Raw genomic sequence first — 19,784 nt, 5'->3', positions numbered from 1 at the left:
CAAATGCAACATGCAACACAATCGGACAAACGCTGGACCGGTGGCCATTCGATGCCAACTTTTGGCAAGATGATGACATCACAGAACGACATGCAAACTTCCCCATGGGCCATTTTAATAGTCATGTGTGTTGTCCTGCAAAACCACAAGCAAAGGACTTTTTAAAAAATATATTTTGTGCAATATGCGACCAGCCCGACACATGAACAAGGACATATTTTCGACTTATGATCTACCAGTGTCAAACTTGGAAGTCTTGGACGATGTGATTTTTCTAATGCATTTGTCCCGCGCGCAGGCGGGTGATATACGAGGAGCCCAATTTCCGCAGCCGCGTGTTTGTGCTAGATCGCGGCTAATGCTGCGACCCCGACGAGTGGCAGGTGCAAAACTCCCAACATCCAGTCCGTCCGACGAGTGGTCAACTACTTCTGAAGTGCCGCCCGCTCACCCACCAAAGCAAGCACATATCATCAAGCAAACTTAAATTATTTTTTTTCCATGTCAACCGTGTCCGCACGTCCGAGCCATCGGACGCACTTGCCAGGGTTTGCCAAAATCAAAGTATGACATTGTTTCCAGACCAATGTGTGCTCCGACGCCAATTCCTGTTGCACACATGGGACAAAATCAAGCTCCTCAAAGTCCATCCGTCCATATGCTTCTCATCATCGGGCCCATTTTGGGGGATGCCCTTGATCAGCCCCTCGTTGCCAGTCAGTCAAAGGTCACACAAAGACAAACGGCCCTTCCCACCTTCAGCAAAGCAACGCGTTTTTTGGCACAATTTGAACCCAGAACCTGAGAAGTGCGAGGCAGTCGCGCCGACCGCTCGTCCAGTCAGTGTGCGAGGGATCGCGCCAGGTGCGTCTTGATGGTGTTGATGAGCTGCAGCTCCTCCTCCAGCGTCAGGTCCAAGTAGTCGTCCTCGTGATGCGGGATGTCCTCCAGAACCTCGTTCACAAGCTCGCTGTCGTCTGGCGGCCCACACACATTTCCATCTCATTTTAGCATGGCTTTCTTGTTCATATAGGTTCATATAGAATCGCGATAAATATGTGATCATGTGGTGATGGGGTCTTCTGGTAGTTAACAACAATAAATAAACTTTGTCGGCATAACATCTCCGCCCGGCGCTTGGCCAACACTTGGGCCCACGAAGCTACTGCATTTGATGGCGGTGCCAAAGGTAAAAAGCTTCATTACATTAGCCGAGCAAGAGGAAACATGAAATTGTCAAATGAAAAGTTAGCAACATTGGTTTGAAGCATCCGTTTCCCCAAATCCTAAAAATTTCAAAACGGGTGAGAGGCAGTCAGTTTTCAGGTCCGACACTTTTGGACTTGTGTCGGTTTACGAGCCTGTGTCACAACAACCAAGATGGCGAAGACCTACCCGTGGAGCTGGACGAGGTGCTAGGCTCCTCCTCCGAGGGGGGCGTGGCGGCCGAGGGGACGGCTCCCCGGTTGTCCATTAGTAGCTCGGTGGCCAACTGGACGTCGCCGCCGGTCAAGGCCAGCGCCGCCTCGGACGGCGACCGCTCAAAGCCCAAATATAACAACTGCACAAACGAACGGATGACATATGAAACTATGAATGCGATCATGGGAAAAGTCCAAATTTACAATGTGCGCTGTTTATATGCATGCACGATAAAGGACAAGCAACGACATCAAGACACGCAATTGACTGGTCGCCAAAAGTTGATGGAACTGAACACAATGGACAGCAGGAGGGTGAACAACCTGCTGGAGCTTCTCATTGGTGTTCCAGTCGGACGTGGCGGGCGTCTGGCTGGCGTCCAGCAGGATCTGAAAGCGAGCGGCAAAAGAAGGTGAACGCCTCGTGGTCCTGTCCCGCGGCGACTTGCGAGACGAGCGCGCTGACTTGGAAGGCTTGGTCCACGTTGCCGTCGGCCCGCTCGAGTGCAGTGGCGGCGTCCCGAGCGGCGTAGCCCGCCTCAGTCAGGATTGCCAAGCCGGCCTTGGTCTGCTGCCGCTTGCGACGCTCCCGTTGCCTTAGCTCCTCCCGCTCCTAATCGCCGCAGCAACAGCACATGAATGAGATGTGCGGAAGAAGTCACAGTCGTACCTCCAAAATGTTTTTCCACGTATGCGCTTCAAGTCAAATGGAGTCTTTCCTCAGCCTTTGCCAAGCAAGTCCGGGTCCTACATGTTGTGGACTTGGATTAAGAGATTACCTGTCTCTGGTTGCTGATGAGCATGGCGGCCTCGTGCACGTCGCCATGACACGCTCGCAGACCCAGTCGGGCTTCTCGCTCGCTGAAGCCCAGCACCATCAGCTGAGTCATTTTGTCCGTGTCGGGACACAAGCGCGTGTACAGCGACTCCACCTGATGCAAACGCGGGACGGTCACCGGGTGTCCATCTTGCAAATGGCGAACTGAGCCAACAGGACACTTGTTGGGGAGGCACAGTGAAAAACTGGACGGCGGGCGCTTCCTACTTGGTCGAGTTGCTGCTGGGCTTGATGATCGTTGCCGTCCACGAAGGCCAGCAGGCTTTGGAGGAGGTGCAGGCGCAGGAACAGCACCTCCTCACGCCCTGTGTTGCCCTGCACGCACACGCGAGATCATCCCCAACCCCAGGAATACCAAAAGGATTTTCACTGAAATTGCTGTGTGTGTGTGTGTGTGTGTTTTTGTGCGCACCTTGATTCTGAGCAGCCTCTGTTGCTGCTCACCATAACATCTGAGAAAGCAGTCCTCGGCCAGCCGCAGACGCTCCCGCCCGTCGTCCAGACACGACAAGGCCTCCAACGCTTGGTAGCACCAAACGATGTCGAGCTGCAGCACGCCGTAGTTGTCAACGGCGCCCAGCAGCTCAGAGCCGCACTCGCTACGAACACCCACAGAGAACATCGTCGTTCTCATCGTCATCCTCGTCGTAATCCCCGTCGTCGAGACCATCAGCTTACCTGAAGTGGAGGTCAGCCTGCAGGAGGTGACAGAGTGCATCGTCGTGACGTTTCCTCTTCATCAAGGCCCGCCCCTTCTCATGGAGGCCCATGGCGAGGATCAGTGCCTGCAAGTCATTTGGAGTTTGGAGCTCAGAGGCGACAGGAAGCGGCGTGCGCGGACCGCCGCCAGGGCTACGCCATATGGCCAGATCATAGACTCAGATTGCTTTCCACATAAATCAAGATTCTTGGTTTCGCTTTTGGACAACAGCAACAATATTACACAGATGTAAGAATCGCCAGAAAATTTAACTATGACTGTGTCCAGTATCCATGAGTGTCCCACCGACCTTCTTCTCCTTGTGGGGGATCTTCAGCGCGTTTCCCTTCTGGTCGGCGACCTCCAGGAAGGGCGTGGTCTGAAGGTTGTCGCTGCCGTCTGTCGATCGCAAGCGTTTCTAAGCATTCTCTGAGGTTCCGGAAGGGTGAGCACATGCGGTCGGCCGGGTTTACCTCTCTCGGAGAGGATCTGGAAGCCTCTATGCGTGCGTTGAACGCTGTGGTCATGCGAAGTGGACTGCGAGGCGGCAGTGGCGTCGCTACCGTCCTGAGAAGTGGACGGCACGACGCCGGCGGCGCTGACCTTGAGGACCATCATCTTGCTGTGGTTGCAAACACCCTGCTGGTCCAGGCGCAGACCTGAGTCGGGTTGCAAAATCAACCAAGTCGGAAATTGAAGGAATGGATGAAAAAAAAACAGAAAGATGCAGCAACGAGGGTAGGCTCTTAATAGGGAACTAAACATAATTGGAGAACATTTTCATAATCTGGACTCAAACAAGTACAGGTTAATATTAAGAGCCCGTAGCCTGAAAGGCGTTTGTAAAAAGCTTGATCGGAGATGAAAAAGATGTATTATTTGAATATTCAAAGACAAACACAAATATCACCAAATGTCTTTTCCACTCACCGCCATTCAGAGTTTTCCCGTTTAAAATCACCTTGAAGGATTTGAGGCCGACTTCTTTGGCGATCCTGCCGGACAGTCCAAAGTTAGCTTGTTAGCACCATAGACAGACTTTGGTCGATTCCGTAATTGGTGTAAATTGTACCAGTAGCTGGTGTCAATCACGGCTTACCTGTCCATCAACTCCTGAGCAGACACATCCAGCCTGGTCTCCAAGAACAGCTTTGACTTGTTGTCCTGGAAGCAGCACGGACACACCGTGATGAGCACAATGACGACTACAGCGGACCTCTATTTATGGGGAGAGTTTCCAGACCCATGAAAATTCCCAATACAGTCTCAAAATATAGTTCTGCCCATCCTACATTTCTTTTAGAAAACACACCTAAACTTGTTGTTGTTTGTGACCTTATTCCACAATTCCAATGTTTCAGTTTCATAAATCCAAAATGAGTGCAGTTATCATACATGGCCAGTGGGAAGCAAGCTAAACAAAAGCTACCAGACTGTGGTCTCGTGCCTTGTCACAGTAGTGAGAAAGTAAGCAGCTGCTAATTGAGCACACGCACAGCAACAACTTGGAAGTAAAGCCAAATAGAAGGACTGTTCTAAACCGGCACTAAAAAGGTCGGTACGAGGATGACAAAGGGGAGGGATGAGGACACAAGTGTACCTTATTGCAGTCTCGTGGAAGCAGCAGTTCCACGGTGGCCATGTTGGTTTCCCTGAAGGTCTCGTTCCGCTGACCTCTCCTCAGCGCCTGCACGCGGATGACCTCCAGAGTGCCCGCGATCTCTGACCCGGGCATATGCAACAGGACTCCGTAGCGCTCCGCTAGCTCCTGAAACGCCAAGTGGAAAGTAAAACAAACATTCAGCATACAAATATTTATTGATCCGTGCAAGAGAAGGCATAAATGAATAATTGTCAGTTTTGTTTTTGGCCTTCCTGTGTGCACTGAACCTGGCAACTTCAGAAGACTCAACATTGTCCAAAGGTGCGAACATGTGTTTGTCGAATTGTGCCCTGAATTTGTCTTGACCTTGACTGGTAACAGGCCCCCCGTTCGCCCAGATGTACCAGCACTGATTTTGATTGGGAGGAATGTCTGCGACTGGATGGATGGATGGCTTGTGGAGCCGACGATGAGAAGAAAGGAGCGTCAACGCGTGATGAGTGCAAGTAGTACCTGCATGTGCGCGTCTCCGGGCTGTTGCCCGTCGAGGGTGTATGGCGCATTCCACAGTTGGATCTTGTCCTGCTTCAGGAGCTTCTTCACTTTCGCTTCCACGTTCTGCTCCGCCATCCTGTACGAGGACCTGAGTGACGTCACAACATAGCGTCAGAAAAGTTGCCTTCGAGCCATTAACTCAGCACACTAACGTCACGCTACGTGACGTCATTTGAAAGAAGTAGGACCGCGCGTGTCAAATGGGTCGACGTGAGCGCTGCCAGCGTCTTTGCGAACAGTTTCTTGGTCATGTTTAATTTCTTACCTACTTCCTTTGCTTTCCGATTCTTCACGTCAACGACGCTACCGAAGATGTGCTCGAGTGCAAAGAGCACTCACTCGGATAGCCGTTCACAGCGACACAAAGCTGCTCGGACACTGCTTTGAGGAGTGACGTCACTGTATAAGACACGATCTTTGCTGCCACTTTCCGGAAACGGAAGTTGACGCAAAAATAATAGCTGTAAAGTTAGCGAGTCGTCACAATTATTTTTGACGTCCTTCTGTGTTCACTTTACGGCTTCCATCGCTTGCTGCTTAAACACGACGCCTGACTATTACAAAACATTTATGTGAAAAGGTTAGCTCACCAACTTACGTCACTTCCTGTTATTGAGCCGATGTATTGGTCGCCCGCTGAGCCGGCAGGTGGCAGCACTGACCTGATAAGCGACAGGAGAGGTACTGAAAACACGAGCAGACGAGTCGGTAACCTTAACCAGATCAACGTGGAATTATGTGGAAGGAAAGGTTGACAAGTACACTGGGACACTTAAGTTGAATCGGTCACCAGATGCACCAGTTAAAATCGTCACTAAATAATTTAAGTGTGAACGTATTTCGAAAGTGAGATGAATAGTCCACTGAATGAGTTGAACCGTTCCAAATTGCAGTGGTTTGAATGTGGAAGGAGGATGCCAATATGTAAAACAGTTCATAATTTGGGAAGTTTATTGCTTAAATGTGGGAATTTGGGGAATGTGAAAAATCGTTTCCAGATGTCCTGAATGATCTGAAAATTGAATTTGCAAGTTGCAGTCATTTGAAGAAAAGCAGCAGCAGAATGGGGGAAATTGACGGAATAATAAAAGCAAAACATTTGGAGGTCTGATTGCTGTAGAGATCCACGCTCATGATTGCCGTCCATGGAAGTTGACAGAAGTTGGTGGAAAGTCCAATCCCATTTGTATATTGCACATTGCGCGGCTGGCGGCTCGACACCCTGCGTGGGTCCTCCAAGTTCATTTGCATGCATGCTCCTTTTGGACTAAGACCAAGAAGGCCTTCCAACTTGGCCATCTTGGATCTTCATCTTGAGCCGCATCTTACATTTTCCAGTGATCCGTCTTACACCTTCTCCGATGTCCATTTGAGAAATTGTACGTACTCCTATTTCTTCCATTGAATGTATTCTTGGTCATGTTCTTCTACGTCTTCCACTTTGTCCAATTTTCTTCCTTTGTTTTATTTTCTTTTACTTGGCCCATCCGCTATTTTCCAAGGGCTCCATTTTCATCTTGCATCCTTTACTGGGTCGTTTTTCTTCTAACATTCTAATTTCTTCTACTTGGTCCATTCTCGCTCTTCTTCGACTTGGTCCACGTCACACGTTGCCTCTTGCGCTTGTTTGTGGTACTTGAGGGTGTTTTGCGGCGACCTTTCCTGCGGTGTTTGGATGGGCCGCTAAAGTTTCCGCTGCGAGGTTGAATCCGCAGGAATGTTTTGCACGTCGGGAAACGTCGAGCTGCCGAGCATCCGTGCGCTGGAAGCTGCGCGGCGTGACGTCCACTCGAGAGGTTTGGACACGTCCGTCAAATGAAACGTGAGACACATTTTTCTTGCTGAGCCTGCACACTGCTGCTTCTCGGCCATCCGGACGACGGGCGGTCAGCCTCGTCGCGCGCCAGACGTCGTCTTCACGATCGTGGTCGTCATCTTCACCTCTGACTCGCTTGGACGTCAAGTGGGCTTTTCCACAATCCCGGCGCTCTCTGCGGAAGGCTTTCCGACACCCGATCATCAATCAACAGTTTGTTGATTACATCATCAATCAGCTTTCACCTCGCAAGTTTGCACCATTTTATCACTCCGCCCCCCACACTCGACGGGACTTTCTCCACGTGATGATGACATGACAGGATGCGTGGATGGATGAATGAAGAACTGACAGCGATGGATGAGCGAATGCCTGAAAAAAATGATTGGATGATTAAACAGATGAGGAATGGCTGGACATATGAACATGTTGCATGCATGAAGCTTGCTGAACGCACGGATGGATGAACGAAAGAAAAAAGAACGAATGGATGGACAAACGGACGGATGGTGGAATGCATGGACGGATGAATGAACCAATAAGTGGATGACGAAATGGATGAACGAACGAACGATGGATGAATAAACAGACTGGTAAATGGATGGATGATGGCATGGTGAGGTTGTCGGGCGTTGCCATGGTTACGCGCACGGGCCATCCAAGGCAGCGTCAAGAGTTCAGGTGAAGTTCATCAGTGAGCGTATGTAGGACACGCACGCACGCACACTGCTGCGTTCAGGCCCGCTGGGAACTAGCAGCGCCGCTGCCTTGCGAGAGCGTTTGAAGCCGTGCGAAGCGTCAGGCGGCGCGTTAATGATGCTAATGATGCTGCTAATGATGCTAATGAGTCTCCCCAAGCGACCCGCTGCTGCTGCTGCAGTGCATCATGGGACACGTGGGCCACATGTCGCATGACAAGAAGCGGCGCCTTCATCCGTACGCGCTGCCGTACGGGGCAGGTCAAAGGTCAGACCAGCGGGCCTTGAAGACAAACACAAATGTCTCATGTTAAATAAATACCCGATTGTCTATACGTCTTGAAATGAAGAGTGCGATGAAGTGTTTGAAAGTCATATATCCGATAGGTATTACGGTGTGTTATTCGCTGCGTTTGCCTTTTAAAGTAATACATCAAAAGTGCCTTGAGCTGTTTCTTTAACTGGCTAATGAAAAGTTGTTTTGTCTTGGAATGAGTTCCTGCAAGTGCTTTTTCGCCTTGTTTTCAAGAATGCATCCAAAATGTGATGAGAAGAGTCGGTGCGTTTAAGGTGAGCGTTGCACGGCGTTGCGCGTCTGCTCTGCCGTTGTCCTAACTCGACTCTCGGGCTTATTTGAGAGCTGCCGAGCGGCCAATCAAATCGATGCTCTGCCTGGCTTTCAAGTGCATTCACCTTAAACAACACCCAAACACGTCAATGTATGAATAATTCATCAGGTGCGGGCAAAGCACATCACGTATACATTCGAGCCACATCAAATCGAAATCTAATTGGCACGTCATCGCCTCTGCTTCCTTTTCTCCTCCGTGCGCTCGAGTGACTCGGGCCGCAGGAGAACGCTCGCTCGTACTCATTGACATTCCCCTCACTGCGGAGGAATGTCCGTGTGTGTGTGTGTGTGTGTTTTACATGTCCCCACATGACTTCACCTCCATATTGTGAATGTCTCAACACATGCACACACACACACACACACACACACACACACACACACACACCTGTTACGTTGACTTTGTGATGACATACTGGCTAAGTTGCCGCAGTATAGTGCCCCATACCGTACAGTGAGTCGGCCATTTTGGAGTGCATTTGAACTGTGCAGTGAGGTCATCCTCTATTTGGTGGCCTTGAAAAGCAATATATCCATGATATGCTGCACCGATATAAACAAGTGTTTTTTTTTTTGAAATGTGGAGCGGAATTTTCAGGCCGTCGATAAAAACATGAATATGTCCATGTAGCCTTCCAACATGACGGATGATCATTTGGAAGTGCGCGTACGGCTCGCTATCAGCAGTTACTGCCTGGATTATCCATCCCTGGCCGATTGCATTTAATACGAGTCATCAGAGCCAAGTAAGGATAAAAAATGTAAACAAGTCCTGTAATGCATATCCTGTACGTAGAACGAATTCTCAATATATTTCCAAATAAATAGAGGTTCTGCATTTTTTTTTTTTTTTTACTGTAAGCAGATCATGCTGACTTGGGAATAAAACGAGTGTGTCGCAATCGTGTGGCATGATGACACAGTTCATGGAGTGAATGACCAACGGTGTGCAAAAAAAAAAAAAAAAAAAAGAAATAAAAGCCGATCAAACTCACCTCAAGTCTTGCGGTGAGTCAGCATCGCTCACGCTGGTTTCTGACTTGTGTCCGTGTGTAGACGTCTGGAGAGCAGAAAGTGAGAGGAAAAAATAAATAAATACAACAGCCACAACAACAAATACTCTGTCAAGGTCATCTGCTTGTTGCTGAAAGTCAGGCAGACGACGACGACGACGATGATGCGCACGTGCTTGACTCAGAGAGCAAAAGTGACGGCGCAGACGAGGCCTTCGTGTGTGTGATGACGTCACCCGTCAACTTTGATGTGTCAGGACCCGTCTGCTCACCTTCCTCCGCCACACTCCTCATTCTCGTCTCATCATCATCGTCATCATCATCATCCTTGGCGTGAGGGCAGGGTGAAAGGAATCACTGGCCAAAGGAACAAGAGGCTCTTGAAAATAATAGCCCACATCAGTTCCAAGGAAGGAGTTGGCATCAACTGCATGTGAACACCAACTTTTGCATCACCACACACACACAAACACACACACATATACACACAAAACCAAATCCAAATACGCAGACATATACGAAAAACTAAACAAATAACACACACACACACATGCAACTCACACCAAGTGTTACTTAATCAGATTTTAAGAGCGATGTCTACGGGAAAGAAGATGTCGGAATGTTGAGGAAAGAGACAATGTGAGGCGAATGTTTGTGTTGCGAACAAGTCCAGTAAATGCTGAGTCAGCGCAGGCACTTATGCACACACACACACACACACGCACACACACACGGTAGCTGTGTTAGGAGACACCAGGGAACGCGTGAACTTGTTGGAGTGTCCTAGCCCCGCCTCCTCCCCACTGGCTGTCACCCATCATTTCCTGTTCCTGTTTGGACATCGGACATATGGCGCTCTGGTGTACGTACTCAATGAGGTCACGGGTTTTACCCCAACATGCAGACGTGCGCATGCGCACACACACACACACATACACGGTGTTGTGGTAAATGTTTGTGGCCTCCCTGACGACTACTGAGGACGTGCAGTGACATCACTGCGCGACAAGCGTCACTCGAGGAAGTTGCTCAGTTTGCGGGTTGGGAATCCCTCCCAACCACAAAAAAATGGGAACTTTATGTGGTCCACAGGTGGAAGGGTTGAAAAAGCGAATTGGGCATCCGAAGACGGAAAAGCTCGTCAAACGATGACTCGCTACGGCGGCGAATTAGGAAAAGCGCGCAGACGAGTAACGAGTCACACGCTGATGATGTCACACCGTAACCACGTCAGAGCAGATGTCGGAGCCCTTTCTCTTCAGAACTTGTCGGCACCGATAGCACACACCTTTGACACGCACGCAAACGCGGAGGCGTTTCCCGGACATGCTGGGAACACATCACAAAGCTTCGAAAATAGACAACGCGGTCGCGAGAACCACATCAAGCCACTTGTCTTCATGTGGGGAAGTCGCAGCGGCTGGACTTAGGAGTCTCCGGGATGACTGAGCTCCTCAAACTCTCACGCAGTGACCCTTGTGAACCTCTCATAGGCCTTAAGAACCACACTAGAACCTCTGATAGGCCTTAAGAACCACACTAGAACCTCTGATAGGTCACCAGAATCACTTTATACACATAAAAGCCTCAGATAGGATTGCTCTATAAAATCTGCTGGGTCATTAGAGCCACCTTTGAATTTAAATCTTTAGAGCTGCCCTAGGCTGGGCTTCCTAGAACTTTGGTAGACCTGGAACAGGTCTGAAGAAACTATGAACCGGTCATAGGTTTTGAGACCCATCCTACGAGACCCTTAAGAACCACATTGGAACCTGCTATAGGTCATCAGAGGTTACCGAGAACCATTCTAGGACCTCGGAAATGGCTTTTAGTAGCCAACAAACATCGACAGGTCATTAGAACTAATTTAGAATCTTTTTACATGGATGCCAAACGGACAATAATGCATCAGAAGGCCTTATCGAGGTGGTTTGAATGTTCCTGGAGTCTTTGGAAGCAGCCTCGAACTTGGGCTCGCCTTCAGAGCGAAACCCAGGAGGGTGAATCCCAACTCACATGAGCTAACATGAGAAAAGTCCGAAATGGTCCAGGATTTGGGTTCTCAGGTCCGGTGGGGCAGAAAGAAGAAGGGAAAAAAAATAAAATAAGCGGTGAGGTTGAGGGTGGGTGGCCGTCTGCCTCGACCGCATCATCTGGCACTGACGCAGACAGGAAAGATGATGTCTACATCAATGCAGACAGAGTCACGGAAAGTCAAGAGGGAAGTTCAAAGTGGGGACCGCCAAGCCCCGGGTGTGGGGGGGTTGGTTGATCATGTGAGGGGTGCTGTGGCAGGGTGGTGCTGGGAAAGAAGCAGAGAAGGTAAAAGGGTTAGAGTTGGACGCGTGTGAGTCACAAAGACAGCGGGAGCGAGAGGGAGGGAGGGAGGGAGGGAGTCTGGCGTCCAGGGACGAGCGCAGCGCGGCATGCGGAGAGAGAGAGAGCGAGAGCGAGCGAGTGCGGTTCCGCCCACCCAGCTGAAAGCATTCAACTAGTGCGCCAAGGATCATTCAAGGATCACTCAGCCGGGAGGAAGCAGAGAGCCGCAAGGATCTTTGCAAAGATCGTCAGGAGCGCCCGCACCACAAGTTGACTCGCTTTGATTCCTCTGCTCCGGCCCCCGCCTGTGCGCGTTTCCACTGGCAGGACCGATTTGGAAGTTGCCACCTTTCAAAAAGTCACCCCCTTTCGCCGCCGACATGTCCGCGCTGACGGCGCTGAGCGGCGCCGTGCTGCTCCTGCTGCACGTGTGCCAGTCGTCTTCGGAGCTGGCCGAGCCCGCCGGGCGCTGCCCCTCCTGCGCCCTGGCCGACGTGCGCGGGAACCCGGGCGACACAGCCCGGGCGAGCCAGGAAGAGGAGGCGGCCCAGCGGGAAGTGGTGGAGGCGGTCAAGCGACACATCCTCAACATGCTGCACCTCCACGCGCGCCCCAACATCACCCGTCCGGTGCCCCGTGCCGCGCTGCTCAACGCCCTGCGCAAGCTGCACGTGGGACGGGTGGCGGACGACGGCAGCGTGCACATCGAGGGGGAGGCCGAGGGCAGGGGGCGAGTGAGGGGCGACGGTGGCGGGGCGGCAGGGGTCGCGACCCCACCGGCTGCCGCCGCCGCCCGGACCCGCGACGAGGACGACGAGCAAGACACCACCGAGATCATCACCTTCGCCGAGCCCGGTGAGTGTGTGGCTGTCGTGCCACGTTGGCTAGCTGGCACTAACACATGATAACTGCGTTCTCGTTCATGCGCTGATTCTCCAAGTGCTACGATGGGTCCTTCTCACGCTATGCGAAACAAAACAGAAAACTTTGCTTTTTTTCCTCCCCCAATGTTGATTGATGTCATTTTTGAACGGCTTCAATAAATCATTCACTGCCAACCCACTTGACGCTTATAGACGTCAATGGCAGTGAATGAGTTATGTTTTTTTTCATGCTCAAAATAAGCACAATATTATCACATTATAATCATAAGATGCCAACACAAGCAGAATCAAGTGATTGAACAATTTCGTGTCTCCAAATTTTTGACTGGTGGTCTATTTCTTGGGAGGGAGAATCATGACTCATTTTTGTGTTTTGCTCTTTTTTGGGGGGGGGATCCCATTTGTGATGAACACTTAGGCCCACAGTACGTCACTGCCGTGTTTAAATTTTTTTAAAATTTTTTTTACATTCATTGGTTATAGAGGTACAGAAATTAATAAATGTCACCTATTTTGACAGTCGATAAACTGTTTTGAGATAGTGTCGAACTTCAAGTTGTCCAAATCCTCACCATTTCAGGCCCTCGTGGCTCATTCTTTTCCGCTTCCCGCGGTTGTCTATGAACGCAGGCCAATTCTCTTTCCCTTTCTTCATTTTTAAACATCTGCTTTGACTTTGGGAAACAATCACGATGTTTTTTTGGCGGAACTTCTGGCACATCTTAACGACCAAAGATCTAACTTAATCATCATCAGTTTATTTTTATGCATTTCCTGCACTGTCAATTTGTCACTCCGTGGAGCGGATAGTATTATTTTGAAAACAAATCATCAACTCAGCAAAAAAAAAATAAATAAATAAAAAAGTCAGATGTATCTCTTCATAAAATGATTGCGTGGTATTATGACTGCATACTTTCTTAGGTGGTGTAAAAAGTTTGAAAAGCACTCAATTAGGTTTGATCGTCTCAAGTAGGCAGGAAAAAAAAAAGATCACATCAGCAGAGGGTAGAGACACATCCCATTCAGCCGACAGAAGGAGCGTACGAGTTCATCTGACTGGCTAATTAACCCTATGAAGAGCGTGACAGGAAGTCGCGCCGCCGTGCCACCAGCGGCCACCTGAGGGCGCCCCCCACATCCCGGGGCCATGCGAGACAGCGATCCCAAAAATAGCCTCCGATCAAAAGTGTTGTTGTTGTGCGCTTGAAGGCGACACCGTGAGAAGACGCAGCGGCCTGCCGCTCGCGTCTTTGTCGCCGACAAGCGATGCGTTCATCGACTCGCTAATTAATTGGACAGAGCGAGCGAGCCGCCACAGCAAAGGAGGCGCGGCGGAATTCTTTGGCGGAGATGCCCGCGCGTCCGTTCAGTGGAGCACACATAAAAACCTGTCCGTGCATCCGTGCGTGTGCACGTGTTGGGCGCGCGGGCGCGCGCGTGCCCGTGAGAGGCACACAGAGGACAATTCAGCTAATTGGACTTAATTGATCACATCATTAGCGACATTCCTCAGAGCACTTTCACGGTTCGGCCACGTCGGTGAACTCTTTGTTGCTCCTCAGGATTCAAACTGTCAACTTTTCATCCTTTTTTTTTTTTTTTTGGTCCCCTGCTTTCTTTTGTGGGCGATTTATCGATGCCAGGAAACGTCACGGTCACTCGGAGCAAACGACTCAATCGCTCATGTTCCGAAGCAATCACGTGCCACCTAAGGCAGGTGGGGGGGCGTGGCCAATTGGGGCCTGCGGTGTCAATCACTGACTTATTCCTGTCTCTCTGGGGAGTTTTTAGGGGTTAATGTGTTGCCCTTTCGAACTCAGGTGAGCCCAAGGTTTCATTCAAAGTCATGACACTGGTGTCTTACCATAATCGGGAAAAGACATGCTATCAGGGGCGGGGGGGGGGGGGGGGGTGTGTCCATCGGGAATTTCGGGGAAATATGTGAATTTCCTGGCCAGTCCTTGGCGTTTAAGGCTGCCAGCAGCCATTCCTCTTCCCTCAACGATTGCGTTTCAGCGCGTGACGGCCGCACCCCATCTCGGACAATTTTTCAGCTACATGACAGCCGAAGATCCCGCACTGACTAGTGACCGGTCCGTTCTTTGTCTATCCGCGCACGGACATCGAATGGCGACCAGCCTGTTTAGCGGTACGTGCCCCGTAATTGGTCCAGTGCATCGGCGAGCACTCGAGGGGCTCCATCATGATGAGGGAGAGCTCGACGGAAAATGCGTGCGTGCAACCGGAGTTGATTGACAGGACCGAGGAGGGACGGGATTGGCGGTGGTGGGCGTGTCTGGCAATCTTGTTTTCTCTTCCTGTCTGGGAGTAATCCCGTCTGCAAGTCAGCTTTGATCCACCCGAGTGGAAAAGCTGGGCCGGCGCAAAGAAGCCGCAGAGAGATGGATGTTTTTTTTTTTCTCCCCCCCACCGATCTTTTTTTTCCCTGCGACGACGGCAAGTACGTTTGAGTCATTTGGCGTGCGGGACATTCCTCTCGTCAGAAGAGCGGACGCTGGCGGCTTTTATTTACCAGCTGTTTCACGCCCATTCTCCTTTGCGTTTTGAATGTGTAGCGGGGGGAGCGCGTGCGCGCGCTCGCACCCGCAGATTCCATGTGGTGCCAATCAGGCAGAGAGGGGCGTGGCCTGGAGCGCACATGTTTGCGCATCCTTTGAGCGTGACGCTCATCAAGGAGGGAATACGCTCGGTGAAAAGCAACAGGATGCTTTTCATGTGGTTGGCTTTCCCAGTGAGGACGAAGAACAAACGCTCAAGCTGCGTATGGAAGCGTACAGCTGCCACACCGGAAAAAAAAAAAACAAAACAAACTTCAGGCTCACTACTGGAAATTTCACGTCACGATACGTTTCACCGATGAATGCGCTTTAGCTCAAGTTTGACTTGCACGTTGGGCAAAACAAAGAAGTCGCATGCTTTCTTCTGGTTGAGATATTTGGCAGAGGTATGCGTCCCTTTTTTAAAAACAATTGCAGTATAGTGCTCGCTTGCTACATTGCAGTTCACTTTTGGTGGATTTGCTGTTACGCAGATTTATTTATTTTTTTAAGTGCGATTCTTCTTTATATAGTATGCCTTCTTTATATCGTTTACAACCCGCATTGTGTCATCATTGACTTCCTGAATTTTTTTTTTTACAGCGCAATTCTGCATGCCGTTTGTACAGATCTTATTCCGCGTCCCGATTGGCTCAACAACCCGGAGACAAATTTCAATCCATCTTCGCTATTTCGACCAACTTATGTCAGGTTCTAAAGACCTATCAGAAGTTTTAAGTGGCTTCTAAATACTAATTGGGAGTCCGAGGCTATTCCAAATGACCTCTCACGGGTTCTGAGATGGCTCGAAAGATTTCTCAAGAGTACGAAGGTATTTGCAACGCGCTAAATGTGGATTCTCTGTTTCGGGTGCTTTGCTTTTGTGTTCCCAGCATGTCGAATGTGCAGTTTGTCCAAAAATGTTCTGCGGGACTTTAACGTGCGTGTTGGGTTGCCATGGTTACCTGCCGCTGACCCCACGCGTCTCGTGTGTCGCAGGTGAGGCCCGGGACACGGTGACGTTCGTCCTTTCCAAAGACGGCGGCGGCGAGGCGTCTCTGGTGGAGCAGGCCAACGTGTGGCTTTTCCTGCGATTGGCCAAGAACAACCGCAGCCGCACCAAGGTGGCCATTCGCCTGTTCCAGCGCGGCGCCGCCTCGTCCTCGCCGGAGGACGACGTTTTGCTGACCGAGAAGACGGTGGACACCCGCCGCAGCGGCTGGCACACCTTCCCGGTGTCGGCGGCGGTCCAGGCGCTTCTGGAAGGCGGCGGCGGCGCGGCGCTGAGCGTCAGGGTGTCCTGCCCGCTCTGCGCCGACTCCGGCGCCACGCCCGTGCTCGTGTCCGGCGGCGGAGCGTCGCAACAGCGCGCCAACCGCCGGGAGCCGTCGCAACGGGAGCAGTCGCACCGGCCCTTCCTGATGGCGGCCGTGCGGCCCGAGGACTCGGGCGACTCCCGGCGTCGGCGCAAGCGAGGCCTGGAGTGCGACGGCAAAGTGCGCGTCTGCTGCAAGCGCCACTTCTACGTCAACTTCAAAGACATCGGCTGGAACGACTGGATCATCGCGCCCGGCGGCTACCACGCCAACTACTGCGAGGGCGAGTGCCCGCCGCACGTGGCCAGCATCACCGGCTCGGCGCTCTCCTTCCACTCCAACGTCATCAGCCATTACCGCATGCGGGGCTACAGTCCCTTCGAGAACCTGCGCTCCTGCTGCGTGCCCACGCGGCTGCGAGCCATGTCCATGCTGTACTACAACGAAGAGCACAAGATCATCAAGAAGGACATCCACAACATGATCGTGGACGAGTGCGGATGCTCCTAGATGCTCCTGAACGCTAATTTGCTCGCGTCGGGCAGCCGCACCGCATCGGCTCAACGTCCGTCCGTCCTTGGGGCACTTTCAGACAAAAAGAAGAAGAAAAAAGAATATTAATATATTTTTGTTAAGAATGGAGTGGACGTGGCCTATTTGCGAGTCCTAACTGAGACCACGTTGGCGGCGGCGGCGGCGGGGCTGACACGCCACAAACTATGCAACTTGTTTGAATACAGTGAACCCCCGGTATCGTGCGGGATTCGTTACAACACTCACCTGCGATCAGGGCAAATCTGCCGTACAGAAAGAACGTTACAAACGCACATTTGTTTCCTATTTGAAAGTATTGCTTTTGTGCCAATTTGCCCTCTCGCGCCGTCAAGAAATGAACGTGACTTTGAGGGGACAAAAACAAGGCGAGTCCTCTTGCTTGCACTTCCCGACTTAAGACGCGCAGAGCGTTTGCTTCGAGCTGTTTCTTTGTCACTGCCGCCGAACGGCGACAGTCAAACTGGCACGTGGAACAAAGCGGAGTTACGACTTCTGGATTGAAACACCAAAACGTTCAACCAAACCAGATAATAACAAATGTCGGCTCGCGCAATGCATAGGACGTGAAAGGCCATAGACGGGCTAACGGGATCTCTTCCAGTCCAGCTCCGTGACGCCTGGCATGTTCTTGAAAAACGCGACGCTACAATTCGGCGCAAAAATTGCCCACCCTGAAAAACCTCGCTTGAAAATTTGACATCTCGCCGAGATGTAGACACCGAGCGGCGATATTTTGGGGGATTCACTGTATTAGCAACTTCCTCTTTTTCCTTTTAGTTTGCCGAGTCTTCTAAACGCACCAGGAAGAAAGATGGACTCTCTGTGCGCGAGTGTGTGCGTGCGTGTTGAGATTACTTGAATGAAACAAGTTGGCTTGGCTGCTGGAACCAAACAGTTCTTTGTTACCATGGTTACCGTGTTCTGATGTTTACTGTTACTAAATATGAATAATATTATTGCCCATGTTGATAATAATGATGACGATGATGTTACGTGTTGTTGTTTGCGAAATGTTTTTGCACTATAGCGAGACTCCAGGTCACAGGTTTGATCCCTGCCTTCAAAACACACAAAATGTCTGCTGACATCACTTGCGACAACGTTAGCATAGCAACCACCCGCTAGCTGTGCGTGAAACCGTTTTGATTGGTCACATTTCTTTCACTTTTACTTCTTTTCAGACACCAAAGAGGCTGGAGGGCGTGCGTGTGTGTGCGTGTGTGTGTGTGTGTGTGTGTGTGTGTGTGTGTGTGTGTGAGTGAGTGAAAAAGCTGGAAAGTTTTCTAAATGTACATTTGCGACTACCCCCAAAAGAGTGACCGGTGATGACCCTTTTCCTCCTAAATTTCCCACAATACTTTGCTCCTCCACGTACCTGTGTTACGGGGCGACAAAGGAACGGTTGGAGTTTTCCAGAGTTTCACCAAAAAGTCCCTTTTTCTTTGGACTGCTCTCGGATGCTTCCCAGCTTCCCGGACCGCGTGACATGAAAAAAACCACACATTACAGAGCATTGACAATACGGAGGAAAAGTTTGTGTTGTTGACACTGAACAAGAAGGACGAAGAATAAAAAGCCTATTTTTTATTCTGTAAATATGGAAATTATGGCTTTGATGTACAAATGTGCTTGTGACATTTTCTGATCTAATTTATTGGACTTTTCTGCTTCACATTAAAGTTTCAAACATCAAACGCAAGCGTCTGAGTATGATTATGTCAAATGGAAACGTTTGACGCAAGAGAGCCAAATGGAAGGGTTTCGCATGTTACAAAGGCAAAATAAAAATCACCACAATGCCTTTTGATGGAGGGCGCTCAAGGACACCTTAGATCACAGGTCTCAAACTTCGCCCCTCGTTCGTTCCCTGATTCAAAGGATCATTTCATCAGCAAGCTCTGCAGGAGCCTGATCACGATCCGGATCTTTTGAATCCGGTGTGTTGAAGGAGGGGAAACAACTCAAACATGCTGACAGGGGCTCTCAATGACTGGAGATTAAAGGTTAAAAGTAGGAGTGCTCACCATTATTTTGATCATCGATTAATCGATTAATTGATTTTTATTTTATTTTACTTTTTGCTGGATCGATAAATCTATACATTTTCCCATCCCTTGACTCCAAAACAGAACAGTTTTTAAAGGCTGCTTGTTGCAGCAAACATGGCGTTTCTTCCTCCAGCTCTCGTAGCACAGACACAACCAGCGGGCTGCGCCATCATTGCTAAGTGCAGTGTGAAAAGGCCTATCATGTGTGAGTAAAGTACGAGAGATGCCTAAGAGACCTAAAAAGTGGGTGGATCGGGTGCCAATTTCCTCCCCTTGAGGTCCAAGTACCACCACGCATTGCTACGACTAGCGCCATGGTAGCCACGTTAGCAATCCACAACTCGACTCGCATCACGCCAACTCCATTTAGATGTCGGACCAACACGCGCACGTGCACGCTCAACCGGCGTCGTCTTTAATTTCCTGTTCTGCTCATTTTACTCATCTTGCTCGGCATTCGGATTAGTGCTTCGCGGAGAAGGAAATGACACGAGTACGTCAACACACACAAACGCACACGTAGCCATGACCTCTTACGGCCTCGCGCGTCTCCGTTTCGCTCGCAAAAACTTTATCCTGTTCAACTTTTTTGGTCGTCGGAGAACCGCCAGCGTCCATCTGTGCGCGTGGTCCGTCTAGACACGCCTGTGCGCTGATCAGAGCATGCGGTGGCGTAGCGTCAGTCTAGCAAAGCAGATCAAGGCGGCGACCCGTCTCACGCCAACGGCGCCGATGGTGCGCCCACGTGTGCCGTTGTCCCGCGTGCACGCGCGCACTGACTCACCGCGTGAATCACAGTGCATGCGTGCACTGCGATGGGCAAGAG

The 19,784-nt window shown here is 50.5% G+C and overlaps 2 protein-coding genes across 4 annotated transcripts; one reads left to right on the top strand and one right to left on the bottom strand.

Moving 5' to 3' along the window:
• Nucleotides 1-91: 91 nt before the first annotated feature.
• On the bottom strand, nucleotides 92-7,591 carry nub1 (negative regulator of ubiquitin-like proteins 1). 3 transcript variants are annotated; one of them, XM_086101595.1, is made up of 16 exons: nucleotides 7,179-7,591; nucleotides 5,708-5,779; nucleotides 5,076-5,205; nucleotides 4,560-4,727; nucleotides 4,059-4,123; nucleotides 3,890-3,954; nucleotides 3,433-3,618; nucleotides 3,270-3,358; nucleotides 2,938-3,044; nucleotides 2,672-2,858; nucleotides 2,467-2,574; nucleotides 2,201-2,353; nucleotides 1,888-2,034; nucleotides 1,746-1,811; nucleotides 1,396-1,561; nucleotides 92-977 (listed from the first exon to the last, which is right to left on the bottom strand). In XM_086101595.1, exons 1-16 carry the CDS (start codon nucleotides 7,589-7,591, stop codon nucleotides 841-843), a joined length of 2,259 nt encoding a protein of 752 aa, XP_085957721.1. In that variant the 3' UTR covers nucleotides 92-840. The 3 variants fall into 3 exon arrangements, with proteins under 3 accessions (XP_085957721.1, XP_085957722.1, XP_085957723.1); XM_086101596.1 differs by lacking the exons at nucleotides 5,708-5,779; nucleotides 7,179-7,591 and adding an exon at nucleotides 5,383-5,660 and having other exon boundaries at nucleotides 2,201-2,419; XM_086101597.1 differs by lacking the exons at nucleotides 5,708-5,779; nucleotides 7,179-7,591 and adding an exon at nucleotides 5,387-5,660 and having other exon boundaries at nucleotides 2,201-2,419.
• A 4,214-nt stretch (nucleotides 7,592-11,805) lies between these two features.
• inhbaa (inhibin subunit beta Aa) lies at nucleotides 11,806-18,604 on the top strand. The gene is made up of 2 exons (XM_086101600.1): nucleotides 11,806-12,449; nucleotides 16,039-18,604. Exons 1-2 carry the CDS (start codon nucleotides 11,975-11,977, stop codon nucleotides 16,863-16,865), a joined length of 1,302 nt encoding a protein of 433 aa, XP_085957726.1. The 5' UTR covers nucleotides 11,806-11,974; the 3' UTR covers nucleotides 16,866-18,604.
• The last annotated feature ends 1,180 nt before the right edge of the window (nucleotides 18,605-19,784 follow it).

Source organism: Hippocampus guttulatus, chromosome 21 (genome assembly GCF_054856545.1).
Source record: "Hippocampus guttulatus isolate MCC_2025c chromosome 21, RoL_Hgut_1.0, whole genome shotgun sequence".
Classification (NCBI taxonomy): Eukaryota; Metazoa; Chordata; class Actinopteri; order Syngnathiformes; family Syngnathidae; genus Hippocampus; species Hippocampus guttulatus.
The sequence above is the reverse complement of the archived record's forward strand: the minus strand, read 5'-3'. Positions and strand labels throughout refer to the sequence as shown.

Coding starts and splice junctions, on each gene's coding strand:
- nub1 (XM_086101595.1), bottom strand. CDS start 7,591: ATGGCCCGTGCGCGTAACCATGGCAACGCCCGACAACCTCACCATGCC. Junction 5,780..7,178: donor AAATGGTGCAAACTTGCGAG/GTGAAAGCTGAT, acceptor GTCGCTTATCAG/GTCAGTGCTGCCACCTGCCG. Junction 3,359..3,432: donor CCAGATCCTCTCCGAGAGAG/GTAAACCCGGCC, acceptor TGCGATCGACAG/ACGGCAGCGACAACCTTCAG.
- inhbaa (XM_086101600.1), top strand. CDS start 11,975: ATGTCCGCGCTGACGGCGCTGAGCGGCGCCGTGCTGCTCCTGCTGCAC. Junction 12,450..16,038: donor CATCACCTTCGCCGAGCCCG/GTGAGTGTGTGG, acceptor CGTGTGTCGCAG/GTGAGGCCCGGGACACGGTG.